Raw genomic sequence first — 23323 nt, forward strand, 5'->3', positions numbered from 1 at the left:
TAGAGAGTTCTCAGAATCACTCGTCACATTTTCTGACTTGGCTCTGCCTACTTCGAATAATTATGCATAGAAATTTTCTTGTTCAGGACGCAGACTTACGACCAAATTTTTCGTGCAAAATTTAAAAATCATTTTTAGATGGCTTGCTATGTTGCGATTTCGAAAACTCCCAAATAGTAAAGTACTGTACCATAGTTTTTAAAAGCCTGCAAATTTACCGTAGTCCGATTTATAACTTTTATAAGTTTCAGTGTGTCAGTTCCGCGATACATTTTCAACGTTGTCAGTTCCGCGATACATTTTCAACGTACCAACTGTTAATTCTCGTGTGGACATGGTTTATGGAAGCGTGTGTGTCACCAACCGAAATGTTTAGTTCATACACTTTCACGACAAGCCTATAGTGTGAAACGATGTTATGTACAATTTATGCATTGCCATATACGTCGACTTTTACTATACTTTGTTCTGTCGTTCACATTGTGGTTTCTATAAACATGTGGTGTTAATAATAGCATTTTATTGTAAATTTGTTACGGTCTTTTAATTAAAGTAATTATAAGTTATTTGTTCAGCGTTTATAAGGTTGTAGATTCGATCTATTGTAAATAAATCCAACATATGACATACGTAATACAGTGTGGTTCTGTATTATTATTGCATACGGGCGTGACGTCATATGTAGCACGTTCTAAATATGTGTATTTAGAGTAGTCAAGTAATAAAGTAGATTGAATTATAACAATGATGGCGAGAAAATGACGATGATGAAGAGGAGCATGAATTTGGCAGTGATGATTACTGTGACGACGGTTATATCATTAATAATAGTGAAGATAATAACACTTAATAATGGGCCTATATAATAACGGTTAAGTAAAGTGTTATTGTATTTGAAATTATCCCAATTGTTAATATTGGCTCTCACCGTACCTTCTTGTAGTGAATAGATTACAATATATATTTATTTAAAGGGCCTAAATTTAGAGGGTAAGGTATCTCATTTCCAGGGGGACGACCGAACAGAAAGAAAAAGTAATTGATCGCCAAAACACCTCAAAGGTTATATTTTTACATTTCTTGTTCATCTTTACTTCTAGCATTTAGAGGCCTTATAAGTAGGATTTCAGTAGTGTATTAGGTTTCTTTATTCTATTATTATTATTTGTTCATCTGAAGATGGAAAAAGAGGCATTGAATCACTTTCTCGTCCGAGTTCGCTTCTTCCAGTGTCACAATTATCGTTTGTTGCCATAGCTTATTGAAACATCGCGATGCTGAAAAAAAAACCAAATGCTGTGGGCAATGTAACATACAATTATAATTAATAATAATAATAATAATAATAATAATAATAATAATAATAGTAATATAATTAGCGTATAAATAGTTATTTATATGCTTTAGTTTGAAACGAAGGTGTTGACGACGTGTCAGGGATGATTATGATTAAATTACAAAACTGCGAGACTGGGTGCGAAGGAAGCTTTATGTTTGATTATGTTAATAAGGCCTCTCTAGATTTCTGTGTGAGTGGGCTCGTTTTTCAGAAGTCATCGAGAAATAACGACACTGCTCAACATTACTGCACATTCCACTTTCAGTAATATGCTATTACGTCACGTTGCTATAGCAACCAGTGATGATTTACATCTCATTTCTGTTTTATCGGCGATATCACTCAGGATGGATGAGCAGGATTTTATAGTTAAAACCAAATGCATACGTCACACAGACCTACCGTTATGTCAAATAGGCCTATATTTTAAATTTATTGTCGGCTGTTTCCTTAGAAATCGTATGTATGCTGCTCACTTAAACCTGTTCCAATACTCTTTGCTGTCTCGGTTTACATTGTTAATTTTGTTTCTCGCATATTTTTTTTTCTTCGATTTTATTAAGCTGGACTAAAAAGATTATCTTATCTATTGAACTGAGCTGGTAAAAACCAAGCAAGTATCCGCTTATATCAGACAATCAAAATTACCATAGTAAAAAGTTCAAAAGGCCATCATAACTCCTTGCAGAATAGCTTCCAGAACTATCTTCTCAATACGTTTATCAAAAAGGATAATAAATTCCTTGACTATCGTCGTGCCACTTAGCTTATAGATTGTATTCAGTTTCATCTCTGACCATTCCAGAGAAGTTTGCTTTCTCAAAAATGATTGAATTCCGTAATTTTCTTATATGTATCCGATCAGAAAAGGTTGTTATTAACAAATGAATTCATCATTCGGTAATAATTTGACTCTAGTGATGCCATTGATCGGATGAAATTACGAATTGGAAGCTTTAAATAATACTAATAATAATAATAATAATAATAATATTAATAATAAAAATTTGTAATACGTCAATCCCAAGAAAAGTGACCAAAGTCACAGATTATTAAAAATTGTTAAGTGTCCTGTTTGATTATTTATTTTAATTATGAACGACACATTCAAACAACTCCGGATTCGTACTTCTATGTAAAGCGCATTGAGTCTTTTAGCAAAATGCGCTCAATCAAGATCAAACTACTTTTATTAGTGCTTTCTATTTTGTACATTAAAAGTCTGGTGTGCGGAAAGTAGTCCCAAAGTAATACGAAATGTTATTGTTTCTTTTGTTACATCAAAAATATATCTGTCGTATCCATGTTTTAACTTCTCTACTAATACTTCAGTGCAACACTCATCAGGCCCTTAATCAGGTGGTGCAATGGGTGCGTACGGACCCCCACCCCACCCTTCTCAATTTGGTACAGGTTTAAATTTTATTACATCAGGCTGTAATTAGGCCTATTAAAAATTAATCTTAGATACTTGCATTTTAACCAGATAGGCCTATCTATCGTTAGGCATAGTTCCGCGATATTGATATTTGACCTCACTGAGATCCTAAAGAAGTGACCCCATGCTCTAACCTATGTAGGCCTAGTTCAATTTTTGAGACCCCACACCTCCCCACCCCCTCTGAGTGGTAATCCTAGGAACGGCCCTGTTCATGTACGTTGTAATTCGCGTCTGATTAATTCAGTGTGTTCAGTCCTCTTTGTCTATAACTGCACTACTATTGAGCCTACAAAAATTTTAACCTAGAATAATATTGCATTCATGCTTATTGTAAGTTTCAGAAAAATAGCTTTTGATTGAATTTAAGAACGAAAAAAATGTCGTTGCCAATCAATTAGTAGACAAATAATATCATGCATATAAAATTCCTTGCATGGGCCATAAAATCAGCGATTACGTAATTGCTCTGATTTGTGTCTCATTGGATGGAGATAACTCGATTCTATTAATAATCGATCTAGCTTTTTTCATTGATTTAACTTCTAGAGTTTATAACAGCCAAAAATAGAGAATACTGTAATTGGTCAACGAAGCCCTGTTTACGTTCTTCTCCGACGAAATGAGTGCAAACAACGCTTATAAACAGTTACCCCTGAAAGCCCAATAACCAAACCCCCAGATGCATCAATCTTGCTAATACATATTAATTGAAACTTAACATTAAGAGGTAGGATCTGTCTATGAACAAAACTTAACCCGGGACCTTCGCATACGGTTTCCTGACTAAACCGGTAAGGAGTGACGTATCTACGGGGCTGTGGGGGTACACGCCTTATCCCCATACAGAGTCCATACAGAAAATTTTCCAGTTGAATCTTAGCTAGTTCCCTACTTATCCCTCCTCCTCCTTTTGTCGGTAATGGGTTTTGTGGTACTATTGTTAGTATATACCGTTCCGTACTATATATCACAATTCGGTAGTGCGAATCGTTGTGGGTCCACCGTCAATAGTGTTCCGGTCCCACCCACTGTCAGTTTTTCGCCAATGTTTGCATAAATTGGAGCGTTCGTTTTATGAGGTACTGTATATTGTATTGGTTGTTTACTTAACACAGTACATAAACTCTAACGCGACTGTGTGAATAGATATTACAAATACACATTATTATTTTTTTCTATAACCGGGTTGTTCAACAGTGCTGATAAGGCAACGAGTCAGGTCTGTGGACTTTGCTTGCGGCATTCAAAGACACATTCGTATTCAAAATGGCGAAGTGGAGAGTAAACGGCTAGGAAACTCAACTCTACGATTTTACCGAAGACTTGCGAAATATAAATAGGAATTACGGTACCGTTGAAATCGTCAGGCTACGCTCTGTGTGACGTAGTATTTTATTCAATATAAGCGTAAGTTTATCCACTTTAATTATGTCACTGACGGAACGAGCATATCCACACAGTCGGACTACCTCCGCTGTACATTAGCCGGCGAATGGTTGAATTTATAGCTTCCACCTAAGAGCTTTATGGCTTTGTTGGATTAAAATCACAAGGCTTCTCCCACCAAACGATATCTACGTACACATTTTAGTTGTTATATAAGTGTTTTTCTACGTTGGCACTTTTACACCGGTACCCGCGCGCCCCACGGATCAGATTACGATCGGACATACCTTATATACAGACGAATCCGACAAATTGATTTGATGTGTACAATACATACAGTTGGCCTACAGACCACAACTTAAAAAAAAGAAAATAATAATAGTTTTTATTATTATTATTTAGTAGTAGGCCTATAATTAGCAGCAACTGTGTAGCAGGAGCCGTAGTAAAACCATAGTAGTAGTAATAGCGGCAGTAGTGGTATCGGTAGTACTGATAATAAACAATCACCGTAATAATTCATACATAATAATAATGATTAATAATGATATTATGATGACGGCAACAGTGATAATGTTGATGATGAGGATAATGATGTTGTTGATGCCTAATGATAATTGTAATATTCATAATCTTAAAAATAATCAATCATAAGTATAGTGGTATAGATAATCGTCATAATAATCATCATCACTATTATTATTACAATCCTATATAGAATATTATCTATATGGTGAGAAAGTTTGCAGGTGGCCTAACTACTATGAATAATAACCTAGGCCTACGTCAATTTCCAATTATTTGTCACTACGATAAATCCTTGTTATTACGTTACATAACGACCTGCTATGAATGGCCTTATGTGGGCTAATTAATGCAAGCAATAATCCTAATACGTGCTAATATAATAACGACTTTATTAGATACCACCAGACAGATGTATAACTGTACAAATCGAACTACTTGATTACTGAACATTTCTAATTTCAATTTTTAGCCACTGTATAGGCCTACAAGTGAAGGAAGCAGATTCGGGAAGGGTCGGGGTGTGGAATGTCGTCCGACACGGGGTCTGATAATTTATGACGGAGCGTCTACTGGCAATATTTTGGTGGGGTCCAATGGGCTATCCCCATGCGACTAAAAAAACTGGGCAAACTGTGAGTTGTGTTAGGTTGTTCTGATGATTTAGTCCGAATTATTTCCTAAAAAATATAATCTGTTTTAGAAAAAATCTACGAGGCGATTGGCCTGCAACATAGGAGGCCGGGGTGTACTGTAATTCATAAAGACATATAACTTTAATAAAATTATTCACAATTAACACATGTCAGTTTTTTATCTCGATGGCTCAATAATTGTTCCCCTTCCTCGATCCCTTCTAGGTCTAAAGGCTGCACTTTGCAGGATGAAACACGACGCTACTATCAACGGATATGACTCGTCGGAGAACTGCACAAGTGGTTCGGCAGGAGTGTACAATGTGTTCAATATGTGCTTGGTGTCTGTTATTCAGCATATTGGCTTTGGTGTTTCGTTTATTGCCATTGCTCTTTGGTTTGGATCACACTTTCTGTAAGTAACCCATAATATACAAATAATCAACAATGACTGTGATCTAGTCCTCCTATCACACATACACACACCCCCACACAATATGTATCTATATGTATGTATATATATGTATGTATGTATGTATGTATGTATGTATATATATATATATATATATAATGTATATATATATGTATATGTGTATAGGTATATATGTATATATATGTATATGGGTATATTATATGTGTATATGTATATGTGTATATGTAGCCTATATGTCGTCGTTGTTCAGTCTTGATAATGATATTTAAATTTATAGCGCATATCGCGCAGTGTCTCTGCGCTTTATATCAAATTATAAAACAAAAAGCATGATGACTTTAACTGCAAACACTGTGCAGCTCTCCCCAACGCAATCGGGAAGGCTCCCCGATTCGATCAACCAATCGGCTGTCGGCGGTAGCCTGTATCGATTTTATGGAAACCAGCAGCTTTAATCACTAAACTTTCTTGATTATAGAATGTTGAAGACGAACTATCAGGATTCCAAGACAAGTTTTAATCACCTATTTTTTACACTTCATCTGGCTTTGGCGAATGTCTTTAACCTCATCGGCTGTGTATTAAGCAACCAGATTGGAACCATGGTAAGAAGGACAGACGTTACGGACAACGTTTTAAATGACAAAAGTTATTTGAAGTACAAAAACAATAAATAACTTTATTGTTCAACGTATTTGTGCCATTGCTACTGTAGTCTGGCTTTCCCTTACCTTGCTACACTTAGGATCGACTTCCTCATTCGTTGCCGTGCGATATCAGCACGCTAATTAGAGTTCATTCTGTTTTATCAAAATAAATAGGCCTATATAAGTTTTTTTGATAATTATGTAAATTTAAATAGTTTTAATGATAGTTCATGCGCCCGTAGCAAAACCTATATAAGACAAATATACAATGACAAATGTATATAAAATTTAAAAGAAAACAGCAGGCAGCAATCAACAATGACATGGAAAAGTACTAATAACAACATGAGCGAAAGATAAATTATGAATGAATTGACAAACGGATTGAATTTGCTGCAAACGTGTCTCACGGAAACAGTCTACCACTTCGTGTTAACAAACTGTGCATTTACGTTAAGCGGACCAGGCGCGAATTAAGTAGGGGAACGCGGGCATGTGTGCCCTCCCCCCTCCGTTTTGCGACTAAATTGTAAAATGTCAATGCATATCGATGTTATGTATTGAAATAAGCGCAACTCACTTATCTATTCTGAAAATGTTGAGGATATCAAATAGTTCTGTAATGGTTTACAACATAAGATAAGATAAGCTTTATTGTCATATTCCAAACAAGTTAACTATGAAATTATATTAACTAATTTCCGATTATGAAAAGATTTATTAATAAGTTTTTCTGTAGGCCTACTGTATTTCCAGGAAAACATATGGTCTATAGGCCTATGATATATGCACCCAATGTAACTGCGGTATAATATTCCAGGTGTAGGCTCTCGATATTAAACGTGAGTCCCTGTCTGGTTAAGGTTTTCATTCGATTTCAGGTTTTAACAGCAATATATTTTCTGGTGATGGACACCATATTTATTGGGCAGTACTTCTACAATGTATATGCGAAGAAGCCACGACCGGTCGATGGATTTCAATACAGTAATTTTTCGCATCCAGGTGTCGTTAATAATCGTAAGTATGTTGCACCTATTTCGCAAATAGCCTATGTGATAAACATCGAACGTGTTGCATTGTATATTAAAAGAATCTGTTATACGATCATTAATATTTTGAATAATCATACTTATCATACATCAGAACCTATGGTCAGCAAAGGAAAAATGTTCGGATGAGATTTGTTTGTTTCTCTACAAAAATAACTGCATTATAACTACACTCACCATCAACTCTCATTAACTATCTGGTGGAAGAAACAATATATCTTTCTAAGACTCTAGCTTTTGTCGATATTTTCTTTATTTCAGTTGAATGGAAGAGTATCAAACAGAAAAGTGGTTCATTAACCCGACATAAGACGAATGGAGCAGGCTTCCGAGTGTTGTGCATCGGGACGTCATGTGTCCTAACAGTTTCGTATTTAGGCAGCTGGTTGATCCCTAGGCCTCAAGTAGGAGAATCAATTCAGAAACGGTCTCCGAGTGGACGCGTCCTCCTCGGCGCATCTGAAGATTTCCTCCAGGTATTATATGCAATTATTTTCGTTATTTATTGCTTAAGAGTTAATTACGGGCGTATACTGTATTAATACTTGTTCAAAGTAACATCGCTCTCCATTCCATGTCTCCTGTTAGTTATGGTGAAGCGCAAAAGCCCAATATACATTCATTAAGTAGCGTAACGAGTATCTCGTTTCTTATTAGTGTACGCCCACCAAGAGCTTGCGTATACGTTGTTCTAGCCTCAGACAGTGTGACGAAACCTCTCTAAGAATCAATGCACCACATTTAATCGCCCACAAAGTTTTCTCATCTACACGTTATTTTATACTTCTCTTTGATAACGCATGTCTCACATTTGCGTTTGATTTATTGTACAGGAGGATGGTGAACTAACTGGCTACATAATCGGTTCAATTTCCACTTTATTATATGTAGCCTACAAGATTCCAGAGGTCATATCAATGGTAAGGTTTATGCTAAAGGGTTTTGACGGTTTTGGCGCTCCATATGACTAATAAAACCTTAGAGTTAACAGTAGATTAATATTTAAGTCTTCATATTACAGTAGCTTAGTTGATTACCTGTATATAGGCCTACTTATTTTTTAATTTTGTTAAATTCATGAGTTTGTCTAATTAATGAAAATTATCTAAAAACCGCAAAGTGAATAATTATGTGGCAATCAGAAAATGAGCACTTGAAACACAATAATTGTCTATTTATCCTGATGGTAATTGCTGTGCATCGAACTTTATTTTAATATTTTATATCTTTATTTTTAGCCAGTCTAAAGATGATCAGTATGGACATTTGGTGACAAAATACAATCAAACCAAATTTGATTCGGGCTCGAGTTTGCCATCAATGTGGCAGTACTTTCTGGTCGCATTGTGCAAATTTGAAGAAGATAACAATCCACGATTTAGATCTTTTATGTCAAGTGTTAAATATCGTCAATAAGCCTGATTTTTTTCCCTTCCAGAAGCGACATCGGACACACATGGGCAGGTCTTTTTATTGCTACTTTCTGCAAATATTCGCCAATATAGCCTACGTTTTATCAATTTTATCCTACGACCGGGAAACCTCGGATTACATCATAAATACGTTACCATGGACGATTGGAAGGTAATGCGTGGCGTTATTATCACAAAACACAATTATTTTATTTTTCTGTACGTTATGTTTATATTTTTTTTATTTTTTTTTTTTTTTTTTACTACAGCATCGGGATGATTACTTTCAATCTTGTTGTATCCTTTTTTAAATTTAATAAAATCTGTTTCTAGGATTTATGCGCAGCGGTGGCTCCAGAAATTTGCCGACAAGTGGTTAAACATGTCCGACGGGGGGTCCCGGTCGACTAGACCTTCGGTCCGACTCCTGTAAAAAAAATCTTGGTAGGGTTCACGGTGAGAGTTTTTATGACTTATTGCTTTTAGACCACAATAGGGAGTGGCAACTAAAATAACGCTATTTGGATAGGCAAATTGTTTTTTTGTTTTTGTTTTTTTTTTATTATTTTTGATCCGACGACCGAGGAAGGGAGAGAGGTTCAAGGCCTGTCTGACGGGGGAGTGCCCTCCTTTCCCCCTCCACCGCTGGCGCCACCACTGTTTATGCGGGGTAACTAATTACTTTGAATAATATTTGATTGACTCCTAATTGATTGATCGATCGATCAATCAATCAATTGATTGATTGATTTGATTGATTGATTATTTGATCTGCTCAATTGGTTGGTTGTTTAAATTGACAGTCCAAATGCACCTATCTTTCGCACTGGAATAAGCCATAGGCTAAGTACAGTAATAATTCTGTTCTATCCATCCTGTGATTAGCTCATAATGCCGTGAGAAGTCAAACACACGCGCGCACGCTGCATTATTAATGTGGGTCACGTGCGATAGAAGTTTCTCTTGACATAGCCCTCAGATCTTATCTCACTTACTAAAAAACAAGCGTCCGAAGCAAAAGTCTTCCAAAAGAATGCGCAATAGCCCGACCTACCGAATCGCCGATGAAGACGATGTCGAAGACCCGAACGGAAACAGGTTCGACGGAGACGAGGGGGATGTTGACTCGTGGGTTCAAATGGACGATGTAGGAGGAAGTCTTCCGAGAATCGAGGAAGAAGATGAGGAGGAACAAAGAGTTGTGGATATGGTAAGTGCCGCAAATATTTTCAACAACAGTTGATTCTTCCCCTTGTTAATCAGTATTATAATATCAAAGCCGATGTAAAAGTAAGTCTAAGGAAAAGTATAGGCCTACGTCTATTATTCTATGGCGAACCGAACTGTCACTTAATCGCAAATAGAGATACTAACGAAATTCTCAAGAAATAAGTATCTGTTTGCAAACGTTTTCTTTCAAAGAAGCGCAGGGAGATGCTATAAGTGCTTTTAACTTGTAGGATGGACCTGTCTGAGTGTCAATCAATCTTGATAATTGACCAACCAAATCAGGACAATACGCGCTTGTCCCACAAACATACAAACATGTGTCACACAAACGCATTTACGTTTTTGTGAAAATATATATGCAAGTGGTGGGGCATAGCCGAATTGATCATTCCACATTATAAATACTAATAATAATAATAATTAATAACAGTACTGTATAGAGCTTTAGACCTTGTTTATTTGCGCCTTATAAATCGACCTATTATTATCGCATGTCTAATAAGAGCATAATAAATGGCCCTTTCCGCTAAGCCCCGCCCCTTGGATATTGTTGCTAAGGACCTACAAAACAATAACAGCGTAAATGTAAGTATTACGTGCGTTTGTGGGACAACACTTAAAACACGCGCATGTTCCTGTCTCTGTTCTGATTGGTGAGTTTCTAAGTTTGATTGACACACTCCAAAAAGGTCCATTTCCCTATTAGTGTCAGATAAGGGTATCATTCCTTTTAGCGTGTGATAGGCTGTTTGCCATTGAAGATAATTATGTATGAATATTATATTATTATTATTATTATTATCATTATGAGTAATGATGATGTTTAACTCTGTTGGTAAGGTAACCACACATGCTAAGATGGAACTAGTGGCCGATGATAATTACGATGACGTTACCAGGACATCAGAGTCCGAGCTAAGTTACAGGTCAAGTAATAATTCTGTTTACATGGACTCAATAGAAGATCCAACTCAACTGGAACCAGACGATCTTGAGGTATGACATCATAGGCTTTTTAATCATCAATCATATATCAAGTAGTTGAGGTGTATTCTTCCCACTATAGCTTTTAAAAATATAAACTTCCTTTATTTCTTATTATCTGATTGGCTGCGTTCTAACTTCTAACTTATTGACTGGTCCACTTATTTTCTTCCAAAATGTTTGTGACATGGTCATAAACTCATGGAAAATTTGTACTTCATTAATAATTTTTAGACAGAAGCTGTGCATTATTTAGCAGTGTTTATTTAGTCTTTACATTGTTAAATATACAGTAGTCAAAATGATGGCATTCAAAATTACATTTTCTGTGAAACTTCACTCTTCAATATAAGCATTGTTAAAACAAAGATACACTATACACTCTACTAACTGAATTACATTTAGAAATACATTATTTAATTAACTTAATTACATTTTTAGATTATAATTTAATATTTCCTTTTTAAAAAATAGCAAGTAATTTTTGTTTAAAAATATACTGGTATATAAAAATCAATTTTGACTTTGTTGGTTGCTATGGAAAAATTAATGTATAGCAAAACAAAACATTATAAAGTGCAGTACTGCCTTGGGCTATAATATAATTTTATATATTTCTAAATTTGTTTTTTGTTAAAAAATATATATTTGAAAAACAATCTTAATTATGTTGTCTTATACTTGTTAGTAGTGGTGGTGGTCGGGTGGTTGCTATGTTAACACTGGAGCTTGTCAATCATAATGTTGGTGTTGGTGTAACTTCTTTTCTAGAAACTCTTCTGTGAGGTTATGTCTTGTTATCATTCCAAGAATCTACAATAAAAACAAAAGACTAGAATGTTAATACATCTCCTTCTTATGTAATAGAACAACAATTGTGATTTGATTTATTCAATATATCCAATACATAAATAAAATAAAAATTTGGACTGACCAAGTTACCAAGCAACAAAAAAGGCTAGTTCAAGCATTGGTCTTCCCCATCGCAACCTATGCTTGTAAAACATCGACACTCACAAAAGAAAATTGTGAAAAAAGAGTTACTGCATTTGAGCTCTGGTGCTGACGTAGACTGCTGCGGACACCTTGGACAGCAAAATGAACAAATGCCAGCATTTTAAAAGAAATTGGTCCTAAAAAAAAGGCTAATTGATACTCATAACTGTCAGGCTCTCCGCTGATTTGGGCACATAGCCAGATGACCGACAGGAAAGGTGCAGGCCAGGATTGAGGGCACAAGAGGCCGTGGACATCCTACGTCCAGATGGATCAACATAGTTGGGCAACCTCTACCAAAGGTCTACGAATTAGCTTCAAACTGACATAGGTGGCATGTTATCACAAAAATCACGAACTGTCAACCATGACGGAGACATACCAATCAATCAATCAAACAAAATGAATGTATTAGTGTATTATAAAACCAGGCACTCACTGCTTCGTACGACGACCGAAGGACCGTCGGCTGACGAATCCAACTCTGCTCTCTGTGAGCGCTAGACAACGCGGTGCTGTCTGCTCATTGTCGGTGCCAGTCTGAACGGATCGTAATTAAAAACTACGAGTTGCGCAGGTGTTGTTGCATTTTCCATAGAATCACGTCAGCGGCGTATCTAGTCTAGTCTTGAAGTGGGGGTGCTCATGGGGGATGCAAAGGTGAAGTGGGGCTCGATGATCAGTTAAGGGGGCGCTAACTGTCAAAATATTTTGAGGGGAAACTGGGGGGGGGCGCGTGACTAATTTTTTGAGGGACATGCGTCACTGAATCGCATCGGCTATTGAGCGTGGTGAGTGTCCGGCTAAACAGAGAAACAGAATCAATACAATGTTAGTGCAATGTTCGTTCTCTTAATTCTGTTTTTATTTTTTTTTTTCCCCAACAGTGGGATGAGGGTGACATATCAAGGTCAGTTGAGACGCCCCAGCAAGGAACAAGAGAAGAGGATGTTATGGAGGAAATTGAACGGGAGCTAGGAATGTCGGTTGAAGCCTTCTTAGCAGCCGACTCCACAACGATCCGCTCACCAAGAACAGCAGAGTTCATGAGTGAGCAGGAGCAAAAGGAGGCTGATGGGCAGATAATGGAAGAGGAGAAAGATACAGAAGATGATTTGGAGGAATTCTGGGAAGAATTGGATATCATGAAGGCATGAGAATATTGCAGACAAGAAAATTAAAATCCATCATTTTTTTCTCAGGACCAAAATAGCTTCACTCTTAAATCTCACACTAGGTCCAGTGGGAGAACACATGTTAGCTAGCTAAACGGTACTAAAGGTTAAATAAGAACCAAATAAGCATATATCAGTGTTGAATATTAGCATAGATGCTTAAAGTTTCACAAGCATGTGAAACTTTATATTCAATCATTTAATATATTCTTTAAGTTACTTTATTCTATGTTCCCATAAATCTTGGACTAAGCAGCAAATTTTTTTTTTGTTTTTTAAGCAAATTATTCTAGAAAAAAATGGATAATAATTAAGTACAAAAAATAATGTAAATAAGAAGTTTCCAATCCCCATGAAGTGGAGCTGTACATTTTGTATGATTAATCCTAGAGAGTGGTACCATTCAGGGCGTGATTAAACCCAGGCTGGTTTAGACTACAAATTTCTTCAGAGCACAGCCTGGCTCGCTACATTATCTCATTGTAGCTTCTGTACACATGATTGTGAGCTCACATCCAGTACTTCATGGTTAGACAGGCCAATTGAAAGTGCTATATAATCCTAAACATAAATATCTGATTCGAAAACTTCCCATGTATACAAGCATTCCATGTAGGTAAAGAAAAAATTATTCCAGGATATTTTTAAATTACAGTAATTTCAAATAACATCTATATTAGAAAAAAAAATGAATTTTCATAAAGAATACTAAACATATATTTAACTTACACTCTTAAAACTATTTATGAAAATATTTAATCAGGAGGCTTTCAAATCATATTTTATAAATTATGTGTAATATATTTCTATTTAAGGATTTCATGGATTTTAAGATAGTTGCAAATCATTACATTTGATTAAAAAATAATTAAAAACATAATTTTATGGGTTTCTATCATACTTTGCAAATCAATACATTTAACATATTTATTTCACTTCACAAATGTTTCTACCATTTATTTGCCTTAATTAAAATAAATAGAGAATGATTACAACTTTAAAAATAATAGAGATAAAAAACAGAGATTGGCTTCCAAAAGAAAGTAAGATGTACTATCAGTTAAAATATAGCCAAAAATAGAGTCTATAATTAAATAAACTATGCATATTGTAACTGCTGAATTAAAATAATTGTATAAAGTTATAACATTACATAGTTGTTATTACATAACTGTTATCCAGTGTTGTAGTAATAAAATTTCACATTGTGTGAATGGTTGAAAAAAATATCTTGTTTGAAATACAGATAAATAATAAAACAAATATTATTAAAAGGTTAATTATACCTCTCCATTGCTATTGACAACCGGTAGGTGGCGTAACCCCATAGTACGGAACAGTTGAAATACTTTGGTAACAGGGGATTCTGGCAAGATGGTGTAAGGGCATGACGTCATGTACTGTTCCACATCCTAAAATAAGTATAAACATAGAAACATTGATTTAAACAGAAACTTTACATTAAATATTTAAAGTCATATTTTTATACTATATATTTAGTATTCCTAAAACAAAGTCATAAAGAAGTAATAATGATCACAACACAATGAATACAGACCTTTCAATATAAAAATGATGTGATAAAAAAAAACTGATTAGAGCATTACAAAAAATTCACAATAATTTCAAATGTAATATTCAAGATGGATAATACACCATACCATAATCATTTTATTACTGATTCTGTGAAGGTTGTTAAGTGATTGGATATCTGGATACCGTGGGTACGACTTTGTCAGTGTCTCGTAATCTATTTCCGGTTGGCTTGCGCGCTGAAACAATCCAAAAGAAACATTTTCTGTAAATATTTGTTTCAAATTTAACAAATAAATGGATATAATTTTGAATTTGACAAAGGTGTACAGTACTATTAAATTTCACCTATGCAAAAGTTTACATATTTTATTGAATGCAAAGAAAAAACTCACTGTCATGTTTTCAGGATAGTAAACATTATTTTCTAATAGGACAACTAGATGGCTACGAAGTACAAGTCCATGAAAAGTCAAAGGTCGATATCTTTCTTCGATTTCAGTACTGAAAAAAATAGGACTCAAATCCATTAGAACAAAATAAAAAACACATTGTGCAATAAAAAAACAAGACTAAGAAAAGCACAGTGATCATTGTAGAAACGGAAGACAAATAAGCAATTATAAATATTGATTTACTAACTGTACATATGACTCAGACGTTGCATTTTCTTGATCAAGAATAACACCACTGGTATTTTCACTACAAGGCTGTTGGCCATCTTGACTAGCAGGTTGAGTTCTAGATCGCATATGATGTTCACGCTCAGTATAACTTCCATAGATGCCATCATTGATTGATAATGTGCGGTGGCGCTGTTCTGAAGCTCTAGTTAATGTTCTTTCCTTCTGTTGTTGGAAATCATTGAAATTATAAAAATTCAGCTACTGCATCAGCTACTAGTGTTCATTTAAATCTAGTAGCAATACATACAACACTGTTAAATTATACCACCCTCAGAAGGAGGTTCATTACTTACCTTATAGAGAATGTTATTCTGAGCCAAGACACTCTTTGGTTCCAGCAATGTTTCCTCTCTTTCCGTGACCACAGGAAAAGCATGATGGGCAGTTGTACGCAACATGTTGATGATGGATCTGACACGTGTATGCGGGTAGATGTAACTTAAATCTGTGTCCATTATCTGATGGGCATGCAGCCTAGAGTAATAAAATAACCAATTTGTTAATACTTTGTCAAAATCATTAAATATAGGTTCATTAACATAAAATGAGGTGATTCACGATAGTTAAAAGAGTTGAAGATTACCAAACTGTACCTCTCTGCCTTTTTTGGTGCATCCCACTCCAAAAGGGGAACCCCCTTAACGTCAATATGAATATCATATAATCCACGATTGAACAGATCGCCAGACCACTTTGCAACCTACAAAAAAATGAAGGTATATTTTAGTAAAATAATATTTGTTCAGTTTCTAAATTCTAAATACCTAAGAAAATGTACTGTTAGTATCTTACCATAAGTACTACCATGATAGGAAGACCGTAACTGATTTCATTGGTCGATTCTATAAGAATAACAGTCAAGCTAATTGTCATGCGAACCACTCCCCCTAGAAATGCTGCAGACCCCATCAGCGCAAATGTTCCTGTGTAGATATTCTTGTAGCCAACATACCTAAAAAATGTGAGAAATGCTGGTTAGTTTAGGATATGTAGATTTTTAGAATGAACAAAATATACATTTACACATAAGATTTCAAAGCTGCTTCAAAGGTTTTAGTCTAATGGGATGAAGAAAGAAAAGAAAGTGAAAGAAGGTGAAGAAAAGGAGATGTGTGAGGAGGAGAACATAGAGAAGATGAGGAAAAATAGCAGGTAGTTCCATTGAAGTCTTAAACTCACACGTTAAGGACATTGCCGACGAATCGTCCGTAAGCTGCACCGCAGAGTAGGCAAGGCACGAATAAACCGCTGGGTACCATCGCACCATATGTCCAGCAGGCCAGAAAAAAGAATACCATGAAAAAAATTCCTAGAGAAGAAAGACTGAAGGCACCTAATTGAAAATAATAAAACCAATGATTCTCATTAACAATTATATTGTTAACAATGGGAACATTAGTGTTGGGACATTCATCAAAATTCTAATGGTAAAAGATTCTGGTTTGTATTGAAAAATTTTGAAAATTTAGGAGCTAACATCTTCCACTATCCTACCACCTATTCGCCTATCTCATATCCATCTAACAACATTTTTGATGGTGTGACTCCAAGCAACTGCTCACCTTCCTGGTGGAAGAGTTGTTTGATGGCAACTTCCTGAGGATTAAAGAACAATGTTGCCATGTCGTTATAATAACCATCCTGACAGAAGTAATTCCTTGTTGAGTTGAATGCTTCTTGAGTTGCATGGTTATCAGATGGGATCTCCTGGTAAAAACAAAAATATAGAAATATGTTGGAGTATATTTATTTCTGTCAACAGCAAACACTGTGGTACGATGTGATGAAATTTAAATTAATGGTCTAGTAATCTGCCCGAATATACAGATGTACTGTACGTCAAAGAAAAGGTTGGATGACCCTTAACTATCGCCACATTAACATTACCCAAATAAAGCAAGTTTACTTAATAATTTTCATCTATAAATGATCTATTGTGGTTGTTGCTTAAGCTACAGTATTTTTCTGGTTCCGCCTAAGCCTTACTGGAATTTTCTTGCATACTCCAAGTGTCATGGCAGCCAGGAAGGCAACAAACGTTGTAACCATAGCAATCAGAACAGCTTCCAAGATCCTGAAAAAATGTTAATAACCATTATGACAAAAATCTCCCACTTCAAGGTGTCCAAATATTATAGCATTACTACCAATTGCCCTTTTTTATCCTTTTTCTTTTTAATTAATAATGATATTGAAATTTACTGATAATTATAAATGTGATAATTTTCATTTTTATTGTGATAAGTTCAACTTGTGCAATTCAATATTACATTCTTTATAAAAATCCCAAAATTCAATGTTTATATTGATGTCCTTTCTTTTTCTAAGCAATATTTATGTATGTTAATGATGTTAGTGATAATGATAATTAATGATAATTTAAATAATAATGTTCTACTTGTGCAATAATTCAAGCTATTACATACCTTTAGAAATTAATTTAACATACAATTTTTATCTCCCTTTTATGAATGAGTATTAATGTTACTTTGTTTAATTTTTAATTTTTTGTATTTCTTTTCATTTATATTCTTTTATGTTTCTTATTAATTGTATGTATGGTGCTTATGTGTTTTTTGAATAAATAAAATCCATAAATGAATGAATGAATGAATGAATGAATGAATGAATGAATGAATGAATGAATGAATGAATGAATGATGAATGAATGAATGAGCAATGTTTTTATGTTTAACCTTACCTCACATAAACCTTCTTCTGGCAGACATGGCGTAGTCTGTAACGTGTGAGAGTCTTGTTGAGAGAGTTAAAAAGCGCCCCCAAGAGTCCACCAACAAATCCCATTGCAATGAAGATTAAAAGGTCATTGGCTGACCATAAGTTGCATTTACCAGTACCACACTAGTGATAAAATAGAGGTGTGTTCAGTCAAATGTAGATCAGATGTTATCAATATAGATTTTTTTTTAAATAAAACTTGTTTAAATTAGAAGTTCTGGAGATATTACTTTATTACATTATTTAAAATAAAAACCATAAACCTCACACAAGCAGGTCTCCATTTTAAGTCTAAATCAAATTTCCTGAAACCCTGATTGAGAATAAGAAAGTATAATACCTACTCCAAGTGTTGAAATGACACGTCATTGTTGTTGTGATTCACCACTCTATTCAATTCAATGGAATCCCAACACAATGGCATGCATTTCAATACTTGGAGTATGTATTTTTCTTATCTAAGATAAATCAGTGGACGTTTTGGTGAATGAGAATATCATAACATTATTAATAGATATGCACATGACTGAAGTTACCTGGAATATTCCAAAGTCAATAAGCCCCGGTTGAAACACACCACCCCAGTTGCCGAACTTGATCCCAGAAAGGATAAAATTAAGTGTAAATGTAGCTGACATGGCACAGAAAAACTGGAAAAACAATTTCAAATAAATTATGTCTTTTTCTGATTCTGATTCCAAGTTCTTTAAAAGCGTACAGTAGTTGAATGTTGAGGCAAAATTTACAATGTTGAATTATCTAACACAAAAATGAATTCCTATAGACAAAGCTAGCATATTAGGCGACTGTTTCTCACCGTTCTCCATGTTAGTGATTGGTTCCAAAAAGACGATCCTTCTTCTAAACTAAACAGGACGCCCCCTATTGGAGCACCAAAAGCAGCTATTGGAAGTACAAATTTGGATTAAAGTAAAGAAAAAAAAAAGAAATAAAGTTATAATATAAGATAAATAAAAGACAAGAATTATAAAATAATAGTATTTTTATTTGAAGCACTTAAACACACCCACAAAATGTTGTGTTATTCACTATATGTGGCAAAGACAAGCCAAACCAGTCACTCGTCGCAAAAATCGATTTTGAGTTATTAATACAGTGTTAGAGAGTAAAATAATAGCTATGAAATGGTAAAAAAATCATTCAAATCCGACATGACTTATGAAGTTACAAGTGTTTAATCACACAGCTGTTTAAAGAACAATATACAACCTAAGAAATGGTAAAAAGAAAGAAAAGGACAAGAAAGAATCAGGATATGAAAGAAACGATAACATAAAATAAAATGAGATATGTATGAAAAAGCATAAGAAATGAAAAGGAAAGAAAATAAATAAAGTAAATACAAGAAAAATCAAGGTTACATAGGAAACAAAGAAAAAGAAGAAAGATAAGGAAATATTACAAAGGTAATTTAAGCTAAAGAAGCAATGCATAAGGAGGCATTAGAAAGAAAGGGGAAAGGAAAGAGAAGGTAATTAAAAGGAAAAGGGAGACTAAAGAAAGAAAAGGTAGGTAAATAGGAATCACGGAAAGTTAAGGAAGCATAGAATGAAAGTAAAAGAGAAGATAAGTAAGTAATTAGACGGTTAGCTAATACTAAAATAGAAAACAAAATCAAGGAACGTGAAAGTGAAATATAAGGTCAGCTAACATATTTTCCCCCTCTAGGGACCTTTTTTTGTTTTGCACTGTTGAAGCTTGTCAACTACTGTGGTAGTCAATGACAGCCACTTGTTCTGTTGATTCAGAACGGTTAAGAACTTTATTATTTATTATATGAGAAATCAGCCTTCAAAGTTTATGATTTCAGGCATTTCTCATGCAGAAACTATCTTTAAATCCTTAAAAAGTGTTGTTTTAACATTGAAAATGGGGAAAATAACAGCATAGAATAATGTATAGATATATAAAGGTTAGTTTAGTGCAATAAAATAGATTTTTAAAAATTTGACATTCCAGCATGTTTTGGCCATTTTCTCTGTAACACAATTTGCGACGAGTGACTGGTTTGGCTTGTCTTTGCCACATATAAATGCTATATAAAAAGTATATAATACAGAATACCTGCAACACCAGCAGCTGCTCCACCAGACACAAAATCTCTCTTGTCCCTGCAATAGTAAATTAATGGTCATAATAATAATAAACAAACATTTGTTATGCACAAATTTCAAAATGAAAATCAAAGGCGCGAAAGTATACATAGAGCATGGACTGAATAAAATAGTTGGGTAATAAACATAAACGTAAAAAGACAATGTTGATACGAACATGAAAACAGAGTAGACTAGAAGGATTGAAGTAGATGAGTTTTTAAATTAGTTTAAATAAATCCAAGGAGGGCGAGTTTTTGACAGACAATGGTAAGTCATTCCACAGAAATTAGGCAGAAAAAGCAGTTGTTTGACTATATGATTCTAATTTGAAGGTGGGGACAGTCAGAAATCTCTTTGGTTTGGGACATAGGTGTTAAGAATGTCAGAGAGATACTGTAAGTGGGTGGAATCGAAGAGCCTTAAAACACAACAAAAGGATTTTTAAAATAATAATACAATAATAATATATATTATAAATATGCTGACAATAATAAAATAATAAATATACAATATAATATAACATACCAGCAATAATTTTAAATTATATAAGAATGTCCCACCTGTCTGTTCTGAAATATGGAAAGTTAAATTTCAATTTCTTGAAAGTAATACTCTGGAATTGTGGGACACCTGCGCCAATAATCGCACCACTATGAATCATGGGACCTTCTTTGCCAACAAACAGACCTGAAAACAAGGAAAAATATATTTAATTAAAGCAATAAATAGAATAAAATGAATAAAACTTTTACAAAAATAAAAAATGCATACAAATTTTCAAATGTGCATACCTCCAGCCACACTAAAGAGGACACCAACCGCCTTGCACACAAGTGTTTTGAACCGAACCACGCGTGGAATTTTCACGCCATTCAAATAGCACTTGATCTCTGGGATACCCGATCCGGCAGCGATAGGCTAAAATAATCAATTTTAAAAAGCTACTATTACTGGATGCAATCCTTGTGTAATTAACTTTGTGAACCCTTTTGTTAAAATTCTTTAATATAAACTGAATGCACACTATGAAATTTTATATGGAAAAAAAAAACCACTGTGATTGCATTAGTATATGGGTGTAAAAAGAAAGCAAATTTCATGTAATATTTATATGATGAATAAATTGAACCTTGTACCTTGAATATGATCATGCCCATATATGGGCAAATCAACACATACGTCACATGAATCATGATAATGTCGACAGAGCTTTGAAAAACTGAAATGTACATTATACAGACAGCATTCAAGCTATATGGATACACTCACCTCCAAGGAAACAAGTGCAGAAGCGATGAACGCAAAGCTAGCATTGAACAGCAGGAAGACGAGTAGAGATACAACAAGGCAGCCATCCTCACTGCATTTAATTATGGCTAAAAATAACAAAACTTAAAGAAAACAATACTAAGATAAAATATGCATTATTAGAAAATTGGTATTATGTAATCTTTCCTTCATTTATTTATTTATCCACATATTCACAGGGTTTTCATTTACTGGTCTTATTTATTCATTTATAATATCATTCATTTATTTCTTCATTCATTGTATTATTTCATTCAACAATTTACGCATATTCCATAGATCAATACATTTCTGAATTTGTGTTCCTTTATTCATTCAATCATCCAGGTCTTCCTTCCTGCAAACACTCAATTAAGTAACAGATTTATATCTATATTATATATCAATTGTGCATCAACATTTTAATTAATTCACACTATGTTTTAATCACTCATCTATTTATGCATCCATCTATCTATTTTTGTATATTTATGCATTTATTCAAAAATCATTCTACCATTCATAATGGTAATAGATGGATTTATATAGTGCAAATAAACAAGGTCTCTATGCGCCCAATGTATGGTAGATGAATCCCATTGGGAATAGGAAGTTATTTTCCTTATATAGTCCGCCATTTCTATCTTAGAGTAAAACAGAATAAATAATAATAATAAATAATCAATCATTCATTCATCCATAAGCTCAAATTTACAAGGATACACTTATCAACGGTTGCAAACTTCCAGTTGTTGAGATAGGACACAATAAGATCTATAAAAACAGCAACCTGTGTTAAATAGATGGAAAAAATACTGTCAGAAATGATCACATAAATACTGGTGATAAAAATTAAAAATTTCTGAAATTTAACAAGAATTCTGATACATAACTAAAATTCGATATCAGGAGGAATATAGGCATGATACTTTTTAAGAACATAAATCCAGTAATACATTTCTAATATGAAAATCTAACAATGAGCACTTACCAAAGCTGTTAAAATTCCTATCAAGAATGTGACAACCCAACGTATGAACTCCAGGTTCTTTGCTGACCATGATTCTTCTTTTTCAACTACTTGCCGTAAAACATGGCTGTCACAGCTGTCGTAGTCAAGACTCTGAAAAACATTCGAAAATTGAAGTATTGTTTCAATTTTAATCTTTGCTAGACACTAGCTTTGTTCAGGAAGAAAAATGTTTATTTAAATTATTCTGTGATCATTATTTGATTTATTATATTGTACTTTTCTATTAATTTCCTAAGCAAACCTCATAATCTTTCCTTGGAATATCATCTTCATCAGTGGTAGAATGTGCTCCCACTAAATTCTGAAAAAGGTAAAAAAGTTGTCTATGTAACATAACCATTATTATTATCAATACAGTGTGCTACAGTTTTTACTCTCGGTCATTCTCTGTCTGTAGTGTAGGCTAGGCCTAGGCTGGTGTTAACAAAAAAAAAACACTCTACAATCTAGTTCCAGAATCTTTGGAGATTCATAGTTTACCATTTCTGATTCTGAAGACTCAAAGTGTCTTCTGCAACATAAAATTCCATCTCTTCCACGATGCATAATAGTACAAACATCGATGAAAATAAAAATAAAAACATAAAACCACCTGCAGCACCGCCTCCTTGTTGATTATTTTTGGCACTAGCTATAAATATGTATATCGGCGGATCAACACGGAGTACTAATT

At 34.2% G+C, this 23323-nt stretch overlaps 2 protein-coding genes across 3 annotated transcripts; one reads left to right on the forward strand and one right to left on the reverse strand.

The window, feature by feature from the left end:
• Positions 1 to 3968: 3968 nt before the first annotated feature.
• LOC117101791 (lysosomal amino acid transporter 1-like) lies at positions 3969 to 14369 on the forward strand. Its single transcript, XM_033241864.1, has 11 exons — positions 3969 to 4187; positions 5552 to 5741; positions 6238 to 6364; positions 7288 to 7426; positions 7720 to 7934; positions 8292 to 8378; positions 8897 to 9042; positions 9140 to 9167; positions 9850 to 10080; positions 10941 to 11096; positions 12968 to 14369. The coding sequence occupies exons 2-11, from the start codon at positions 5575 to 5577 to the stop codon at positions 13235 to 13237; spliced, it is 1566 nt and encodes a 521-aa protein (XP_033097755.1). The 5' UTR covers positions 3969 to 4187; positions 5552 to 5574; the 3' UTR covers positions 13238 to 14369.
• Positions 11327 to 23291, reverse strand: LOC117101790 (chloride transport protein 6-like). 2 transcript variants are annotated; one of them, XM_033241863.1, is made up of 22 exons: positions 23131 to 23291; positions 22892 to 22951; positions 22609 to 22740; positions 22341 to 22407; positions 21600 to 21706; positions 21122 to 21248; positions 20891 to 21017; positions 20299 to 20345; positions 19031 to 19116; positions 18750 to 18863; positions 18176 to 18336; positions 17461 to 17548; positions 17037 to 17181; positions 16654 to 16783; positions 16267 to 16426; positions 16068 to 16174; positions 15768 to 15948; positions 15431 to 15636; positions 15184 to 15292; positions 14917 to 15027; positions 14542 to 14667; positions 11327 to 11897 (listed from the first exon to the last, which is right to left on the reverse strand). In XM_033241863.1, exons 1-22 carry the CDS (start codon positions 23194 to 23196, stop codon positions 11817 to 11819), a joined length of 2538 nt encoding a protein of 845 aa, XP_033097754.1. In that variant the 5' UTR covers positions 23197 to 23291; the 3' UTR covers positions 11327 to 11816. The 2 variants fall into 2 exon arrangements, with proteins under 2 accessions (XP_033097754.1, XP_033097753.1); XM_033241862.1 differs by having other exon boundaries at positions 16654 to 16807; positions 23131 to 23290.
• Positions 23292 to 23323: the final 32 nt, after the last annotated feature.

Source organism: Anneissia japonica, unplaced genomic scaffold (genome assembly GCF_011630105.1).
Source record: "Anneissia japonica isolate Jap-2015-1 unplaced genomic scaffold, ASM1163010v1 scaffold4988_len2956909_cov206, whole genome shotgun sequence".
Classification (NCBI taxonomy): domain Eukaryota; kingdom Metazoa; phylum Echinodermata; class Crinoidea; order Comatulida; family Comatulidae; genus Anneissia; species Anneissia japonica.